Source organism: Acinonyx jubatus, chromosome B1 (genome assembly GCF_027475565.1).
Source record: "Acinonyx jubatus isolate Ajub_Pintada_27869175 chromosome B1, VMU_Ajub_asm_v1.0, whole genome shotgun sequence".
Taxonomy (NCBI): domain Eukaryota; kingdom Metazoa; phylum Chordata; class Mammalia; order Carnivora; family Felidae; genus Acinonyx; species Acinonyx jubatus.
The window spans coordinates 42,822,300-42,842,635 of NC_069382.1; the positions used below are offsets into that span (position 1 = coordinate 42,822,300).

At 44.5% G+C, this 20,336-nt stretch overlaps 1 protein-coding gene across 16 annotated transcripts in view; it reads right to left on the bottom strand.

Annotated features, from left to right (window-relative positions):
• The window catches only part of TACC1 (transforming acidic coiled-coil containing protein 1), a 120,412-nt gene that overhangs the window by 52,750 nt on the left and 47,326 nt on the right, over positions 1 to 20,336 (bottom strand). For 8 of the 16 annotated variants that reach the window (XM_015076065.3, XM_027070814.2, XM_053216573.1 and 5 more), the window contains exons 2-3: positions 4,745 to 4,931; positions 3,675 to 3,790 (exon numbers count right to left, since the gene is read on the bottom strand). The exons of 2 other annotated variants lie outside the window; for them this stretch is intronic. In XM_015076065.3, the coding sequence (XP_014931551.3) occupies positions 3,675 to 3,790; positions 4,745 to 4,905 (277 nt within the window). In that variant the 5' untranslated portion in view covers positions 4,906 to 4,931. The remainder of the gene's footprint in view (positions 1 to 3,674; positions 3,791 to 4,744; positions 4,932 to 20,336) is intronic. 6 more of the 16 variants (XM_053216575.1, XM_027070833.2, XM_027070849.2 and 3 more) reach the window with 2 other exon arrangements.

The following is a 20,336-nucleotide window of genomic DNA, read 5'->3' on the forward strand; positions in this document are numbered from 1 at the left end:
TGATACAGTCTTATATCATTTCTACCTGCTATCCCACTATGTCTTGGAACCAAAGATATATGAAAGACTAACTTTATCAGGAGCCAAATAATCAACAATTTGGGAGAAAGAGGACCATCCAAGCTCAGAAGTTAAGACTTCAACAAGAAATGTGTCTCCAGGAATTTTGGTCCACTGATATCTTCCCTGGTCAGACCTGTGTTTGGTTGTATTTTTATATTTACTCTGTATGTGTAACAAGGCCATCAACAAGACTCTGGGCTAACTCTACACGTTGGGCAGAAGGAGCTCTCAAAGGCAGAATACTACCAGGCTGAAATACAATCATCCTATTATTTAAAGGCTCCAGGGGCACCTGGGTGGTTCAGTCAGTTAGGCATCCAACTTTGGCCCGGGTCATGATCTTACATTTTGTGTGTTCAAGCCCCACATCAGGTTCTCTGCTGTCAGCATGGAGTCTGCTTTAGATCTTCTGTCCCCCTCTCTCTCTGCCCCTCCCCCATTTGCCCTTTCTCTTTCTCTCTCTCTAAAATAAACATTAAAAATAAAACAAAACCCCAAATTGAAAGATTTTAACGTTTTATTTATTTATTTTTTTTTTTGAGACAGAGACAGAGCATGAACGGGGGAGGGGTCAGAGAGAGAGGAAGACACAGAATCGGAAGCAGGCTCCAGGCTCCGAGCCATCAGCCCAGAGCCCGACGCGGGGCTCAAACTCACGGACCGTGAGATCGTGACCTGGGCTGAAGTCGGACACTTAACCAACTGAGCCACCCAGGCGCCCCCCAAATTGAAAGATTTCTTAATATGTGGTGGTAGTCTCCTAGATTGTACACCCTACCCCATTACCCCATCAAATACATGGTCTCCAATCATGATCTACTCCACACAGCTTCCCTGGTCCATGACTCTCTAAAAAGAAATCTTTCAAAAGAAGAGAGAAAAAGAGTGTGAGCTAGAAGTTACCAAAACATGTAAAAAAAGAGTCAGTGGCACAGGAAGGACCAAACAATAGGTTCTCTATGGCTCTGGGGGGGTCTTAGCCATAGGAGCCTCTATGCAATTAGCAAAGAATATGTCAAGATGAATCAGACTAGGAGCTGACAGAATGGTGAGGAAGGGAGCTGCCCAAGCTGAGGGACATTCAAAGAGACTTTCAAATCGCTACTTATGGGTCTCGTGAGCATTAAATTTGATGGGAAAACTTCAAAATAGTTCTTTCCAGCTTTCAAATCTCTCTTCTGATCTGCCAATCTTGACAGAAGAAAAAGGAAGCTTTGAAGAACAAGTGCATCTTCCCTGTGCAAAGCTAAGCGCCACATGTGAGCTCTCCAATGTATAAACCTGCCTGTTCCCATGCGGTCTCTGCCTAAAACAATGGTGAAAAGCAACCCAGGGTGGAAAAAAAAGCAGGGAGGGAGGCTACCCAGGGTTTGTTGAGAGTATGGCTGAATTCTCAGCAGGGGAAACGCATTAGACAACTCCCAAGTCAAAGCAAAATCAAACCACAAAAGTAATAATTATTATTATCAGTGAACCAATAATTCCAGCTCCATCATGAAGTCTTTCACAGAGAACCTGACTTCCCAAACAACCTGTAAGGAAGTTATGAAGCAATAAAATACAGTAACCGTTAGGAGAAAAAAGTCATAATCAAGTCAAAAACTAGTTAACAGGATAACCTGGCTCTATTGAAGGATGACACTGGCAGACACTGGAAAAGAGAAAACATGGAAGAACAACATCCATGCTAGAGTCCCTTCTCCAGACAACAGTTAAGTAGCCTTTTTTTTTTTAATGTTTATTTGTTTATTTTGAGATAGAGAGCACAAGTGGGGGGAGGGCAGACAGACAGAGAGCATCCGAACCAGGCTCCCAGTTCCGAACTTTCGGTGCAGAAGCCATCACGGGCTTCAATCTCACAAACTGTGAGATCATGACCTGAGCTGAAATCAACAGTCGGATGATTAACCAACTGAGCCACCTAGGCACCTCATGTCTTTTTAAAAGGATGTCAAAACATGATCTCTCTGCTCAAAGCGCTGTTATGGGTTAAATTGCATCCCTCAAAAAGATATGTTGAAGCCCTAACTCTCCATACCTGTGAATGTGACCTTATTTGGAAATAGTACCTTTGCAGATGTAATCAAGTTAAGATGTGGTCATACTGGATTAGGAGGGTCCCTATATCTAATCACCAGTGTCCTTAAAGGAATGTCATGTGAAGGCACAGAGATACACAGGAAGAAGATGGCCTTGTAATGAAGGAGACAGAGACTGGAGTTATCCTGCCACAAGCCAAGGAACACCGTGAAGTATCAGCCACCACCAGAAGCTAGAGGAGACAAGAAAGGATTTTTCCCTAGAACCTTAGGAAGGAACATGGCTCTGTGGCTCTGCTGATACCTCGATTTCGGACTTCTAGCCTCCAAATCTGTGAGAGAATATATTTCTGTTGTTTTAACCCACCGAGTTTGTGGGTTTCTACTTTGTCAAGGCAGCCCTGGGGAGATAACACACCCTCCAATGGCTTCCTATCTTACTCAGAAAGAAAATCCAAGCATCATTACAAAGTGTTCCAGACTTTCCTTTATCTAACTTCAGCTCCTACTGTTCCCTTCCTAGTCACCACTCCATCCACACTGGCTTCTTCATTGGTCCTCAAAACCCTCCCACTATGGGGCCTCACCCCATCTCAGGCTGGTCCTGTTTCAGGCCTTTGCAGATGCCATTCCCTTTGCTGGAAAGGTTCTCTCCCCAAGAATCTGCAAGGCTGTTCCCTCAATCTTCTTTCAGGGCTCTGCTCAAGTTCCCTTATTGGCAAGGCTCGGCCTAATTACCCTTTGGCATCTCTTATCCCTACCCCATGCACCCTATACCTCCTTCCCCTGCTTTATTTTTTTCCATAATACTTAAGACAAGCTGACATGTGTATCTTGCTTAACCTTTAAAAGATCCATTTCCCTCCATAACGTTAGCTCAGTGAGAGCAAGACTTTTTCACTGCTGAATCACAGCGCACTCTATTGAACAGATAAACAGACTCTACCAGGACAGGTGAAATTTTACTCAAAACTGGCTGTGTGACAAAAAAGGTTTCTACTAATTAAATGGATCAGAAGCTTTTGTAGTTGAAGGGCAGGCTCAAGGTTGAGCTCTGAGGGGCTAGGAGACCATCTCTGTGCCAGGTTTCCTTAGGTAGACTGAGAGGCTCACCATTCCTATACAGATGAAGAAGTGAACAATTTTGAAACAGCTTAAGATTCCTTATCTAAAAAGGTCCACTCTTACATATAATTTTTGTCTCCAGCCACACACACCCCTGAAGAAAGTGACTTAGCCTGAGAAACATCTGAAGCCAAATCTAAACATACCTTCACCTCTGCATTACTACACACATTTTTGGTTTTTAGGGGCTTAGGGTGAAGGGCCCAGCAGGAATGTTTGATAATGATAATCTCAAACTGCAAATGTACAAACCACTTGGGAAGAAAACCATATTCCTAAAACAAACAAAAATATTTCAAATAAGCCAGGAGCCTTAAAACAGCTCTTTCTTAGTAAGTACTCGATCAAAAGCTTTTTAAATGGTCCTAAGTTAACACTCTTCCTTCCCTCATTTACATTCTCAAAACTTTAAAACAGAAGAGGCAGAAAATGAAAATCTTCCTTTACCTTGGGTTTTGGCCCCCGGTGCTGCCAATCCTAATGATGAATCACAGGATTCCTTGAGAGGTGATCTGATTGGTGTTTCAGCTTCAGGGGTCTCAAAATTACCTTCTGAATCCGAGCTGCCAAGGGGGAAAAATGAGGAATTACCACTTTCAACGGTATTTCCGACACCCTTTACAACCTACATATCCGAAAAGGCTAAAGTCCAGCATTTTTGCCTAACTTTACAACCCACTAGTCCTCAGCAAGGACTGGCCTGTGGGAGCTGCTGCGGGTTTTCTCGCAGGGCCCTCCTCCGCCTTCTGTCTGGCATCCTGTCTCCCTGAATATCTCCTCCATCCTCCGGAGCTTTTCTCATCACCATTTATTTCTGAGGTCATCCTTTCTTCTGACATCCCCCCAAAAGCGCTTTCCAACAGACTCCTTTTCTAACAAGAATCCTTTCTCATAGGTTTAAAAATTAAGACTGCCCTCTCCCCCTAAAATTAAGCCAGCTCTCGCCATGATGCCTTTTTCTTTGGCAGGCCTCTACCTGTTTGGAACTCACTTGGCCTGAGGCTGAGAATGCTGTCACCTGCCTTCCTCAATCACTCGGTGGCAGCTCAGCAAAGACCACCATTTCTCACCAGCTGCCAGGGGCCTGTCATCACGCGACCTTCTTTACCAAGGCTGCATTTTCGGGCCACAAGGGGACACCAGGAGGGCCTGGGAGCGACTTCTTCTCCACAGGGACGGCCCCAAGTTCTACCGGTGTGATCAATGACACTCTTGTGTGTAGGGGCGGGGGCTGGGGGATGGAGGTTAGAGAAAGTGACTGAAGCAGACCGGGATGCGGGAAGACTGCAGATTCCGGGTTAGGTTCTGAAAGCTCATACGGAAACGGAGGAAAGGTAATACCGGACAAAACATCCTGAACTTTCGAATGCACAGCGGGGACCCGGTTACGGGCAGGGACGCAGCATTGCCATGATAATGGTTACGCGGGTGAGCGACCACACACAACGCACACAGAATGAGCCGCAGATGGATGGATGGCAGCACGTCTGCATCTCGGCAGGGATGCGTGTACTTGCCTGAAACTCAAGGATTTGGTCTCGGCTTGCGAGTCCTCCTCCTCGGGATCGCCCTCGGGCCCTCCGGCCTCGTCCTCTCCGGCGCCCCCGCCGCGCACCGCGGACCAGGTCCATTTCGCCCACTGCACTGGGGACAGGATCTGCCAAGGGCTGAACGCCATGAGCGCGGCTCCTCCGGCTCCAGCTCCTACGAGTAGGGGAAGGGGGAGAGCCTTTTTTCCCTTTCAAAATGGAGGGAACGGGTGACAGGCGCCTGTAAGCGTTTCCAGCGGAGGCGCGGATGTGGTTAAACGAGCGCCGTCGGGGGCCCGGGTGGAGCGCTTCCTCTCGGCCGGCAGTCAGCGCCGCTTCCTCCTCGTCCTCCTTCCCCAACGGTGCGGTCGCGGCCACCCCCGCGCCGGGCGACTCCCGCCGGGAAGATGCCTCTCCTGGGGCCTCCTCAGGGCCCCGGCCCGCGGCGCCGGGTGGCTCGGGTCTTGGGGTCTCGGGCTCCCGCCTCCCGGCCGGCGGGGCGCGCATCAGCTGCCGCGGGAGCCGCGCCCCAGGAGCCGCCCCCTTGGACCGTACTATTCGCGCGCGCGGGCGGGGGCGAAGGCGGCGCCAGGGCTTTGAAGTCCGCGGCGCGCCCGCCCGATCCCCCCGCCGCGGCGCCGTGCTGGTAGCGCCCGGACTGCGGGCAGGGGGCTGCCCCGCTGCGACTCCGGCGGGCAGAACACCCAGGCGCCCCCAACAGCTCAGCGAGCGGCGGGAGCTGGGAAGATCCATTTTCTGGGTCCGTGCACGCTGGGCTTTTCCTCTTTCCCTTATTTTTTCATCTTGCTACTGTGACTTAATGGCGTTGTGACATTAGATCGCATAGAAGTGAAGCCCCTTATTAAAAAAAAAAAACAAAAAAACAACTTTGAGGCCGCAGTTGCCTGTTCTTTTTACCCCTCCCTGACATTGACAGCGTGGAAGATTTCGGCCTATTCACCTCCGACTCTACCACTCCCAGGATTTGGAAATTCCTCAGCAATGCTACAAGAGGAGCCAAGGACTGGAATTGTAGATGCTTTGTACCTCCCCAAACCGCACTCCTGGACGCTCTGGGGCCAGGTCTTTGGTAAAGGGTGCTAAATTACCCCTGTGAAATTACAGCCTGATCGGCTTCCCATTCTCCTTTTTGAGGCTTTCTCTTCATAACTTCGTCTAAATCTTTGATTTCTGACTTCGTTTACTGCTTCAGAAGTATGCCAACAGGCCTGGTGAAGGCAGCCTTCAAAATAAAAACCCTCTTTATGTTTGAAAGCAGAAGGAAATAGAAGAGCTCTCCTCGGATTTTCTTCATTTTCCGTTTAGGGATTGCTCGCCTCAGAATCTCCAATGCACCAAGGAAGCTGGCAGACACAAACCACAAACACCAGGTTTCATGGTCTCCTTGCCTGTATAAGGCATTTCTTGTATTATTGTAATTTCCCAGAGTCGCCGTGAATCTGTGAGGTGGTTGCAGGTTCTCACAGAGAGAGCAGCTTCAGAATTTAGGAACAAAGTCATGCTGAAACTGCAAGAGACAGTCTCCCCTAAAAGGGGAGTCAATGCTGAGGAGTCATGACTGTCTTACACATTTGATAACAAAAACAAAAGCAAATATACTGTAAGATAAGGCAGGGTAGTTATCTTACCATAAGATAACTTAGTCTTACCATAACAGAAAGGCAGAGGTTTGCCTGAAGTCTAGATAAAAGGATTAGGGTGTCAGGATGCTTTAGAATTCATCCAGCTCCTTTCCAGAGAGAAACACAACTGTCAGGATTGTTCTGGAGACTACAAGGATGGGGAGTAAGCAGGAGTCTTTTTTTTTTTTTTTTTTTTAAGTCATGAAATATACCCCAACATTATCCAGTTCTTTGTATTTTTAGGTTTATGGCTCATCATATAAACCTTCAGGTTATAAACTCCCCCAGGTTCCTGGATTTGACCCGTGTTTTGTTGCCTGGAAATAATATTACCAACCCCCCCCCCCTTGTAAATTAGTAACTGGCACCTATGTCTTCTTACATCCTGTTCATTCTTTCTCCTGGGTAGTTCTCAAATCTTCATTCCTCTGCATCCCCACTGTCACTGACATACTTCCCAAACTGTCTGTTTCTTACAGCTCCACTGCAAATGTCTTCCAACTAGTTCTACCTCAGGGTTTTCCCACCTGAGGGCATCCCACCTGGTTGATAGGTGACTTGTGCTATAGTCTTGCAGTTCCTGTTCCTCATTACTCCCAGCCCTTTGTATTCCTAAGCCATAATCAGTAGAGAATTGGTTCTGAACTTTCAGTATGTCCCAGAATCATCTGGGGTGCTTCTTTAAAAATACTAACTCAAATCACCACCAGGGCCTGGAAATCTGAATTTTTACCAAGTATCTTGCGGAATTTTCTTTCACAGGATAAATTTGGGAAACAATGATGAGCTTGGACTAATTGCTGCTGCTGGAACTATTTCTCTTTTTCCTGTAGAGTTCTGCACATTCCCACCCCCTTACCCCCACCTCGAGCTCCCAGACCTTGACTTCCCAAACTTCCTTCAATACCCAACTCAAGTGTTTAGTCTGAGAAAGCAGGCTGATTTCTCCTGTTTCTACCATCTCTATACCCCAACCTCTCAAAGAAACTTTTACTGTGGCCCTTAGATGGTTTCGAAAGGGGACACTATTAATAGTTACACCAGACAGCAAGCACAAACCAGGATGCCCCCAGGATGTAAGGTCACCCTACACTTAGCATATGATATATAATGTATTTGTTTACCTATCTGTCCCACTTCTAGACCATAAGCTTCTAAATGGCAGGGACCACATCATATTTGTGATTTATTTTTGTTTCTCCAGAGATTAGGACAGGGCCATACACTCAATAGGTGTTCAGTAAATAAACAGAAAAGGGATATTGTAGTTTATAGATAGATCTTATGAGTTTGAGTAGGATGACATAAATTCCAAAAGCCTGACTCCTCCTGGGGAAATCAAGTTTTGGAACCAGCACAGAATGGAACTTGGAGCAAGTAATGACCCCAGTAAGATAAAGCCCAACCTATACAGCCATTTCTTGAAATTGGAGAAGCAAATGCCTAGTTTTCTGAACATCACTCTACTGCAAGCTCCTAGACTTGATGTGAACAGCAATAAAGGAAGTAATTACTCAATAACTTGAACTTATTTTATTGTCTAGAAGTTCAAGTAATGAGGCTAACTGACATATCAATTTTCCTGTAATTCTGGGAAAGAATGGGCAATGTTTGAAAACAGATATCCCAACCAAGGTAAGCCATTTTGCTGCTATCCTCAGCTTCAGAGAGCAGAATGTCTGCAAATACATGACCAAGTAACCTAATGCAACGGATTTGTCTTGGAAACAACCGAAACCACAGAAAGAAACCCATCTGTTCCTTCCTCTCTTCTTGCCCTTCACTGAAGCTTTAGATCAATAGGCCATGAAAATCTAAAATGTAACTTCCTTGAAACACTCCACAATTGTGGTGTGGCCAAGCCAGGCACATCCCTTGCCTGTAATGGATGCTCCAGAGGGATCTGCAAGATGGGTCTCTTCGTTTAAAAAAATAATAAAACGTACGGGTGAGCAAACTCAAACAGGCAAACAACTAATCATTTCATAGCATTTCACAGCAGAGCTATTCTGGGAAAGCCTGGCATGGGGCAGGAGGTGGGGGCAGATGTAGTTGGGGCCTAAAGGAATTGGTATGGATCCTGTATACCTCATAAAGCATTGATCTCAACTCAAGTACTCAAGTTGAACTTGATCCTGTAGCGGGCGACGGGGTGGGGAGGTGTCAAACACCAGAACCTCCCTAGGTAACATAAGGGAGTGACAAGGCCAGAGTGGCAGCTGTGTCATCTGGAGAACACTGCTGTGGCTAAGGGGCAGCGCTACCAAGTTCCTGGTGCCCAGCATTGCCATCTACCAGTCTTTTGAGAAAAACCCAAACCATGGGTTTTATAACCCATCTTCCGATCTTTAATATTCTTACTAATTTAAATCATTTTGAACCTTGTGAAGGCCAACATGGTGCTGGACAAAAACAAAGCCATCTGTGTGTCCGGGTAGCCCCCGAGCCTGGATGGGCAGAGGGGAGTCATCAGGCTTTGAGCAAGTAAATAACATTTCCATTTAGATCATTTAGATCATTCTGGTAACAACCTGGGGGATGGAAGGGAAGTAGTGAAGACTGGGACCCAATTTCCCTGCCCCAAACTACCTAAAGAAAGTGGACAGCCTCTCCCCTAGAGGGTAAAGAAGCAGAACTGAAATGCACGTCCTTAGCTGTCACTGCACTTGTTCAGGAAGCATCAGAGTTGTAAGCAGCTCAAGCATGATGTGAACACTTTGACAGTGGAAGGACCAGAAAACCACTGCTAAGGAAACCGAGTTCGTGCCAGCCAGTGAAATGAAAAAGCATCGGTTATGAAATGATGTGGAGGGAGTGGAGGAGGCAAGGCAGGAGGACCAGGATGGCACAAGGGAATTAGGGATGAAGTAGGCAGAGAGAAAACAAAAAGGTCAGGCAGGCAGACAAACCCGTCAACATATCTGTATTTTCTCACAATTTAGGAATCTGGTGAGCAAGAGACACATCCCATGCAACTAAGATTAGATGCCAGATTGATGATGTAACCAAAGTGGCTGGGCAGCTCTGAAGCACTTAGAAAAAGCACTGGCCTGGGTGAAACTGAAATGGCAAATAGCAGCTAGGCTGACATGCCTCAGTGGAACCTCCATAGACTGTCTCCCACTCCCCAGCCCTGCTTTTTGAGAGCTGTTTGCTGGATGAGGTTCCAAGACGTGGCAGGGAATTCCCCTGCACGTGGCTGCCCCACCAACCTGATCACTGAATGTTCTCACCTCACTCACCAAGCTAAACATCCTCAGGAGGTCTCTAAGATGTAATGGTTTAACAGTACCCTAGATCAATCTGATCCCTGTAATCCTTCTCTCCAGTAGCGGGGCAGGTTTTCTTATTCTCAGTTTGCAGATGACGTAACTGAAGCAGAAAAGGCAACCACCTGCCTGAAGTCATACAGCTAATTGGTGCCAGAAGTGAATCTAGAACACCAGTCTCCTGTCAGTACTCTTGGCGCTGTATCAGACTGGAAGAAAGCAGAATGTCTTCGCAGCCACGAGGTAGCTGGCCATTCCGTAATCTAGACACTCCTCTCGATATACTGCAGCTGCAGTCCCTGCTTCCTGCTTACCCGGCATGAAAGCCACAACTAAGAATACCTCACTCTGCCACAGAGAAATGCCACTGCCAGCAGGAGGCCTGCTTTCCTGACCCACCTCGGTCTAACCAGGCAACAACATGCTGATGTCTGCACGAGGCAACATCACATGAAGCGGATAAGGGCATCTGACATATTCAAATACGTTAATGTTACAGTCTCAACCCTGCAAGATGAGATGTTCTTACCTAGAGGCTATAATCACCTGTAGAATTACAATCTTCACTCCACTACCCAAATACTCCCAAATCAGAATTCATACTACATATTTACACTGCACATTATATCATAAAGACATCCTCCTTTCTTTTTTTTTTTTTAATGTTTATTTAATTTTTTTTGAGAGAGAGAGAGAGAGAGAGACATAGCACCAGTGGGGTGGGGGCAGAGAGAGGGGGAGACACAGAATCTAAAGCAGGCTCCAGGCTCTGAGCCATCAGCACAGAGCCCAATGTGGGGCTTGAACTCACAAACCGTGAGATCATGACCTGAGCTGAAGTCAGATGCTTAACCGACTGAGCCACCCAGGTACCCTAAGAGAACCTCCTAATTTTTTTTTAAAGAAAAGCCAGATTTATGTCTGGCTACTCTTAGTTAATACTCTTCCAGACTTCTACAAAGATTAAAAGGGATCTAAACTGTATCCATTAAATACTTGGCCAAGCTCCCCACCTAGGGCCTGCTCAGAGACCCTTGTCCAGGCTTTCTGCTGGTGAACAACTCTTGTCAGGTCCATCATATCACAAAAGTAAAGTCTGACTTTCCCAGAAAGTATGCTTTTCAACCTGGCTCAGGATCAGACCGACGGCAGAATTGCCACATGGCAGTTAAATAGTGTGTCAGCCTTCAGTGGGAGGTGGGGGGAAAAAAACAAATGTATTTTATGGTGTTTACACTGAACTAGTATCATTTAAGAGCCAGTTCTATGAAGTTCTCTCTCATCCCTATCAGACAGCATGAATGTATGTTTATTGACTTTATGAGAAAGTTCACTTTAGCTCCGCCCTGGGATGTAAGAGGGTTAGAGAAACAGTTGTTGAGTATGAAAGACAGAAGCAGAATTAGGTCTGTTCATTCCAAGTGAAGAAAATAACCCCAATATTATCCCTAATTCTTCCCACCAACTACCACAAACCCAAAGTTGAAAAGAAGCCAAAAATGAACACAAAAGATCCAATTAAAGCAGTGAACTCTCTTTAAATTTAGAAATACCTTCCATTCTAGGAGATAAAAGTGGTTTTTCCTGCTAAACAGCATTATTGCAATTACAGAGTCGGTTAAACAGGTAGGCAATCTTGTAAAATTACTGTTATTGATTTAGCACTTTTTGTTTTCTTCTGTTGAATTTGTATTCCTTTCCGGCAGATTAGGCATGAAGAAAAGTGGACCCTCTGAGTCAGGCAGTGCTACATGTTAAGCCTCAGACAAGAAAACCATCTGAAACCCTTTCTAAGTTGTTTACGAATTTAAGTTTCTAATACTGAACATTACCCCAAATTTGAGAGATCTACTTTACTTCATTTACCTAGGTTAGGCAGAGGGTAGAATCTAAGGCTTGAGTTAAAGAGACTGAAGGAATTTAGGAAGTCGAAAGAGAATAATATTCCTACTCCTGCAGCCATTTTATTCCCTCCCCTCTCCTCTACCCAACCTCTAAAATAAATCTCCCAGATAATACACCTGGAACACTAGAAGAACACGGATCACATGACCCGGCTTTTCTGAGATCATCCTGATATAAAATATTCTACCTGCTCTCCTTGTAAATACATGTCCCCATTTTCAATTTATGAAACATTGTCACTAAGAAGTTGAAAGGTAATAGAGAGGGAGGACAACTGGAAAGGACAGCAGAGATTCATGGGGGTGGGGGTCAAGAAGGGAATATCCAAAATAACCGGGGTACCCACTCCATGTAAATCCTCACTTTGGGATGTGGGGTGGGGGGTGGGGATTTCATGACAGTAACTCTTTGTGACTGATAATCTTCCTGTGTTTCTAAGGAAAGGAAGAAGCAAACTCCTTGACATGATATACCACCAACCTTCATCTTTTTTTTTTTTAATTTATTTATTTTGAGAGAGAGAGAGAGAGAGAGAGAGTGAGTGAGTGAGTGTGGAGGGGCAGAGAGAGAGGGAGACAGAGAATCCCAAGCAGGATCCATGCTGTCAGCACAGAGCCCGACGCGGAGCTCAAACCCATGAACCGAGAGATCATGACCTGAGCCGAAACCAAGAGTCAGATGCTTAACCAACTGAGCCACCCAGGTGTCCCTGACCTTTACCTTTTTAAAGCAAAAATGTAACTGCCATATTTGGGTTCTGAAACTGTATGTGTGTGAAAATTGAAGGAAAATATGTTCTTTTATATGTCCTGTCATACCACAAAGTGGGGAGAAGGGAAACCTGTCCTTTTTGTGTATGTTAAAATTTTTTAAAACTCCAAATGTTAACACATCACTCATTTTCTTCACTAATAAACAAAAGCTAACCAACTAGCTGAATAAATGGAAAGATGTTACAAAGTCTCAAGTTGGTTAAATTAAATATTTAAAGATGGCAACATTACCCAATTAATGCATAGGTCTAATGCAATTGCAATAAAAATTCTTAGGGTTTTTTTTTCCTTGGGATTTGTCATTGTTTTCCAAAAATTTACTTAGAAACAAGTGAGCATATTTTAGATTCTTAAAAAACAAAATAAACAAACAAAAAAACCAGAGTCAAACAGGGGATTGGGTCTACAAGGTATTAGGATACATTTATGCCAAAATAGGCATATCCTTGTTCTGTGAAACAGAATGGAAAGCCCAGAAAAAGAGACTACCAAATATGGGGATGTATTATGTGATAAAGAAGATATTATAATACAGTGGGGAAGGAAAGGATATTTAATTAGTGGTTGCAGAGTAAGTGGTTGGCAATGGGGAAAAAGATCAAGTTAAAACCTTACCCCAGAACATATACCAAGACGAATTCCAGATGGATTAGATGTCTAAATAATAAAAATCAAACCATGGGGAGAAAAAAAACCCAGAAGCAACAGAATCTGTCAAAGCTCTGTCGAAAGGATGACTGTCTAATCTTCCAAGTAATTAATGAAATCACACACAAAATAAAGATTGCAGATTTGGCCACATAAGAGTAAAGCTTCTAAATGTTTGCCTTCAAATTAAAAAGCAAATGACAGGCTGGGGAAAATAATAGCAACCCAAAGCTAGTATTGTTATTACCTAAGGCTCTCATGAAAATCATTAAGATCATCCAAACCTCAACAGAGAAACGAGCAATTATAACTGCTTGCTATGTGTCAGACACTATGCTAAGCACTCTTTACGTGAATTATCTCCTCTAATCCCTGCCCTCTGGCCCCATAGTATTGGAGGATATTATTATGAGGAAGGTATTAGTATGGCTTTTTTTAAAAACCAGGTCAAGTTGACTACATTTTCAACTTCTAGAGTAGGGACTCTGTATCTGAGCTTAGCAAGAAGGGTTTCAGAAGACTGTGATCTCCTTGAAATTACATGCAAAACCGTGTGTGCGTGTGTGTGTTTGTATTTACACCCATCTCCCCCTGCCTCGTCCCCGTATCCAGTCAAGCTCCACTCCAGGAACAATGCTTTAGGCTGATTAAAGATTAATTTCTGAATCTGAAAGTAGAACCAAAAATTTTTCTTCCTCCAAAAGGTACAGGGAAGTTCTAAACCAAAAGGGCCCTTACACATAGAACCCAGAACTGCCAGGGATTAACACAAGAGGCAAGCTTGGGTGACACGCAGAAGGGTAGAGCCACGGGTACCAGTGGGCAGCCTGTGGGTCTAATCTAAGGGACACCCTCATTCCTGGGGAGCCAAGGCGCCACCAAAAAGGAGATTTTCCCAGGGACTTCCTACTGATACATATGAGTGTCCTCAAGGACACAAAAAATTGGGTCAGATATCAAAGGTGCACTTTATGTGGGAGATGCAAAAGAATCAGTTTTAACATCCCTGTCTTTGGGGTGCTCTCCTTTTAGGATACTTCCTTTGGAGTGGTATCTTCTGAGAAACCATGTTGCTGGGGTACACTGGACTCTGGGAGTCCCCCCTTATCTGCCATGTGTCTTTTTGTAATTTCAGTTACCCGCGATCAACCATAGCCTGGAAGGGGATGAGTCTCCTTCTTACACATGGTCAGAAGGTCAATAGCAGCCTAATACTAGCTCTCAATGCCTACATCATTCACCTCGCTCTATCTCATCACATAGGCATTTTATCATCTCACATCGAAAAGAATGGTGACAGATGAACACAAGGGAAGGGAAGCAAAAATAATATAAAAACAGGGAGGGGGACAAAACATAAGAAACTCTTAAATATGGAGAACAGAGGGTTACTGGAGGGGTTGTAGGAGGGGGGATGGGCTAAATGTGTAAGGGGCATTAAGGAATCTACTCCTGAAATCATTGTTGCACTATATGCTAACTGGATGTAAATTTAAAAAAAGACAGTAAAAAAAGAAAAGAACGGTGAGTGTAGTACAATGAGATATTTGAGAGAAAGACCACATTCACTTAACTTTATTACAGTATGATGTTATAATAGTTCTATTTTATGGTTATTGTTGTTAATCTCTTACTGTACCTAACTGATAAAACAAATCATTGGTATGTAGAGGAAAAAACATAGTGTATACAGGGTTTGGTACTATCTGTAGTTTAGGTACCCAATGTATCCCCCATGAGTAAAACGGGCCTACTGTACTAGGTAGGAGACTCTTCCCATGTAGGAAAAATTCGAAACTGTGGCGGGGCTCAGTGGGGTATGGAGGCATGGGGCAGAATTCCAAGGCCCAGTTACGTGGAACAGTACGTAACAGTACGTAAGCTTCCCAGTTACGTGGAAGCTTAAGAATATGGGGAGCTCTGAACACAACGATAGGGCTCCTCTGGAGACCTTGGAGGGGGCCTACCCAAGTGGGGGGTCCTGAAGTTTAAGCTTCATTAGCTTCGTGGTAAATTCAACCCTACCCAGAGGGCAAAAGTGATCCTTGTGGCTCTGGAGTATCCAGCAAAACTTCAACCTGGTAAGTGAAAACATTGATAGACTGAGGGAAGGGGTCTCACTGACCTCCTCTGTCTTCTGAAAGGCAATGAAAAATTTTAACTGTTGGAAGCCTGATAAAACTGTTAAAAGTTCTCTCCTATACGAAGTGTGATACATATACCTCATGGTTCTATTGCTTCTGTACAAATACACACACACCACACATATATAACTTTAATTAAGGCGAAAAAGCAGGGGCACCTGGGTGGCTCAGTCAGTTAAGCGTCCAACTGCAGCTCAGCTCATGATCTCACAGCTTGTGGGTTCGAGCCCCACGTCAGGCTCTATGCTGACAGCTCAGAGCCTAAAGCCTGCTTTGGATTCTGTGTCTCCCTCTCTCTCTCTGCCCCTAACCTGCTGATGCTCTCTCTCTCTCAAAAATGAATAAACATTAAAAAAAAATTAAGATAAAAAAGAAAACATGTAATCCTTCTTCAGCATTGTGTGCGTTATGCACTCTTACCCTTTGAACTTCCACAACCACTGTAGCAGAGTCTAACTTCTCCCCACAGCCATTATTTCCTTGTTTCTTCTGGTAAAAGAATCCCCTGAGTTTCCATGGGCCACATGGCCACCCAGTAGAGGCCACATTTCCCTGCCTTTTCTGTAGCCAGGCGTGGTCTTGTGACTTCGTTCTGGCCTGTGGGATGTGAACTAGGTGGCAGATACAACTTTGGGGCGATGTCTTTAAAAAGAAAAGTGCTTGCCCTTGCCCAATGTTGTGGTCTGGTGCTGAGCCAGCTTCTACTGTGTGGACCAGGACCACACTCGGGAAACGGTGGAACAAGACGGACAGAGCCACGCCAGGCTGACCTCTGGAGCACGGCGGCCTGCTGCCCTAGACTAACACACCTGAGGACTGTTACATAAGAGAGAAACAAAAGCCCATCTTTGTGCTACCGGACGGTTGAGTCTCTTGGTGCTATAGCAGCCTCTCCTCCCCCTTCACAATACAACCTCTTTTGGGGCATCTTAGCATCTTAAACTCCCTCAGCTGGCTATATGGAAGAACCTGCCTTAAATTTCATTCCAGATCATTGTGAGAAGGACTACATTTTGGTTCTTTCAAAAATTCACCTTGGGGCGTCTGGGTGGCTCAGTTGGTTAAGTGACCAACTTGGGCTCAGGTCATGATCTCACAGTTCATGGTTTGAGCCCCGCATCAGCTTCTGTGCTGACGGCTCAGAGCTTGGAGCCTGCTTCGGATTCTGTGTCTCCTTCTCTCTCTGCCCCTCCCCGCTTGTGCTCTGTGTCTCAGTCTGTCTCTTAAAAATAAATGTAAAAAAAAAAAAAAAAAAAAAATTAAAAAAAATTCATCTTATATCACAGTTGTATCTCTCTCTTTTCTTTTTTTTCACAGAGCCCAACACAGGGTTTGAATCCACAACCCTGATTCAAGACCTGAGCTGACATCAAGAGTCAGATGCTTAACCAACAGAGCCACCAAGTGCCCCTTCAGTGGTGTCTTTTTCTTACGGCCAGAAAATTCCCCAACTGTGAGACTCAAGCCTGCCATGTAGATGAGGTGGTCTAACTACTCTGAAAACAGGACTGAGCCCACCTTTCTCCTTACTGTAATGACTTGAGTTGTAATACTTCCTTTCTGGAAAATTAGGCAGCAGTTTCTTTTATTTTTTTTAACGTTTATTTATTTTTTTGAGAGACAGAGAGCGAGTGAGCGGGGGGGGGGGGGGGGGGGGGAGGGGGGGGAGGGGGAGTGGATAGAGACAGGGAGAGAGAGAGAGAGAGAGACACACACACACACAGAATCCGAAGCAGGCTCCAGGCTCTGAGTGTCAGCACAGAGCCCGATGTGGGCCTCAAATTAGGAACCATGAGATCATGACCCAAGCAGAAGTTGAACATTTAACCAACTGAGCCACCCAGGCACCCCTGGCAGCACTATCTTTAAAGATGACAGGTGTAGACGAAAAAGCTGAAGGGAAGACAAAGTCAATGCTTAGTTTCCTGCAAAGGCCAGATCTTCCAGGCAGAATGGATTTGGATATTGTACAAAGGACATAATCTTCTTTGAGGAGGTTTTCTTGAAGATAGTATGATTTTACAAATCCAGAAATACTATATAATAACTGAGTATTTTGCCAATTCAAAGGCTAAAATCATAATTGACCCAGGACCTGGTTGAGTGTAAAGCGTCCAAGTCTTGATTTTGGCTCAGGTCATGATCTCGAAGTTCATGGGATCGAACCCCACATCAGGCTCTGTGCTGGCATCATGGCTCCTGCTTGGGATTCTCTCTCTCCTCTCTCAGCCCCTTCCTTGCTTGCTCTCTCACTGTCTCTCAAATAAACACTTAATTTTTTACAAAAATAATTGACCCACATTCTATAAATAATCATTGTTGTTCTTTGGCTTTAATACCAACTGGTGTTAATAATAATTGCTAGTACTCACCCATAAAATATTTTTTTAGAAACTATTTTCTTATGGACTCAGTTATCTTTCAGAACTACCATAAACAAAGTTATCCTTAACTGCTCTTAGTACCTCATCATGTAAGATACGGTAATACTGAATGGATTTTCTACTTCCTTTCACCAAGGCATAGATAACCACTAAGTAAAATGTATTTGCTTTAAATTGTTTTCTGAACAAATGATAAGTCAGTGACTCCAAACCTAAGCATCCACCCTAGAGCTCACAGAACCACAGGAATTTTCAGATGGAAAGGATCTTTCTTTGAGAAAGATCACTCAGCTGAATATCCTTGTTTTCAGATGATCAGATGAGTCCCTGAGACATTAAGGATTGCCCAAGGTGCAGTCAGGCACCAAAGTTTGTATGACTAGGACTCATAACCTTTTGGGTGAGAAGTATGAATTCTAGGCTTTTTCCTCAATCCTAAAGCATATGCACACTTCATATGTGTAACAGAGATACAACTCCCTGCCCCCCAACATTCATCTTATTTTAAAAGGCAACTTGAACTATTTTATAAAGCATTTTAAATACCTTTATTAAGGGGAATAATGCATACGTTCATTCTTTCATTCAATGATTCCACAGATTTCACACATGACAAAACAGATCTAGTTCCTGTCCACACGGAGCTTGCACATTAGTGAGTTTAGGAAGCAAAAAAATAAATATGTAACTTACAAACGGTTGTGCATGCTGTATCATAAAAGTGCAGGGACTATGACAAAGGCCAGGGGCGGTGGGGGGATTAGTGGTGATAAATCAGGGAGGTGACATCCTGAGGCCTGAAGGATGAATGTGGTTAAGTGTGGGGGTAACAGCATCCTGGCAGAGGGCAGAGGAGCCTCTGCTTTGGAGCAAGTATGGCTAAAGCTAGACCAGCCAAGGGGTGGAATTGTCCAGGTTAGATGGGTGGAGTAGGAAGGGCATAGGTTGTCCAGGGGGCCCGCCGGATCGTGGTGTTTGAAAAGGTGCATTTTTGATGACACAAAAAAAGAACAAAGAAGGAAGGAAAACTCACCTACAGTTGTGCTTTTGATAAACAGCCACTGTTAAAATGCTGGTGAGCAATATACCATTTTTATCTTCTTCAAAGCACTTTTTACATCTGCAATCAAACTATTTCTATTTTTCTACTTATTATCTGTCTTTCCCAACTAGACATGGCTCCATGAACACGAAGCACCTTGTCTGTCTTGTTCTGTCTGATATTTGATGACCAAATGAACAGACGAAAACTTCCAAATACTCCTGGCGAATATAAACAAGCATGTACTTAGGAGAATGGATAGATAGGTAGGTAGACAGACAGACACTTGTTACACAAATGGGATTTAAATACCATGCTGTCCTCTGCTAGAGGTGAGGACTTCATCCCTGCTTCTCCTGTTTCATCAGGATCTCTGCTCCCTGGGGGAGGGGGGATGGGGGGGTGGGAACCAGGATGTGCAACCAATGCCATTCCTGACCCTGCAGAACCCAAGTGTTCTGCTCTCTCTTTGCTGCAGTGATAAGCCTCTCTGTGTCTACGACATTTATCTTGTTTCCCGTGGAGGGATATTTAGGGGTTCATTGTCCCTCATTATAAACGAAACTATGATGAATAACCCTATGCACGCATCTTTTCACACACATACAATGACTTCTTAGAGTTAAAACTCTAGAAATGGGATTGTAGTATCACAACACATTTTAATATCTTGATGCACATAGCAAAATTTGTTGTACCAATTTACCTTTTTAAAAAAAAAATTTTAACGTTTATTATTTTTGAGAGAGAGAGACACAGAGCGTGAGTGGGGGGGGAGGGGGGTTGGGCAGTGAGGTGGGGGGAGAGAGAGAGAATCCAGAGCAGGCTCCAGGCTCTGAGCTGTCAGCACAGAGCCCGACCTGGGGCTAGAACTTGTGAACCTCAAGATCATGATCTGAGCCGAAGTCAGACACTTACCTGACTGAGCCACCCAGGCACCCCTAATCTACCTTTTTAAATGACAGTGTATGAGACAGCCTTTTCTCTAAATCTTAATCAATACTGCGTTCAGTTAATCTACACTATGGCAAATAGGTGGAAATGACATGCCATTGTTGGTTTTATTTGAACACATTTGATTGCTAAATGAAGTCTGAATGTATTTACTTATTTGAATGTATTTATTGAACCACTCGCCGACTTCCTTTCTTCCCACCCTCCCTTCCTTTCCTTCTTTCTCTGGTAAACAGAGTGCTTAAGTCCTCTGCTTTAAACCAGTAGTTCTGGGGCACCTGGGTGGCTCAGTCTGTTGAGCGTCCAGCTTCGGCTCAGGTCATGGTCTCACAGCTCATGAGCTCAAGCCCTACGTCAGACTCTGTGCTGACAGCTCAGAGCCTAGAGGCTGCTTCGGATTTCTGTGTCTCCCCCTCTCTCTCTCTGCCCTCCCCTACTTGCACTCTGCCTCTGTCTCTCAAAAATGAATAAATGTTAAAAAATTAAAAATTAAAAAATAAATAAATAAACCAGTAGGCTGGTCTCTGCATCACCTCAGAGTAAGAAATGAAATTCTCAAGCCCCACCCTGAACTTACAGAATTAGAAACTCTGGGGGTGGGTCCAGCATCTGTGTGCCCTCCAGTGAGAAGCAACCACACAGGAGACCCTCCTTCTCTACACAGGAAATGTGTCTCTAACCTCCAAACTAGAGACAAAAAGCTTTTTTTTTTTTTTTAAATATTTTTTAATGTTTATTTATTTTTGAAAGAGAGTACGAGAAAGCAGAGGAGGGGCGGGTGGGGGGGCAGAGGATCCGAAGCAGGCTGATGTGGGGCT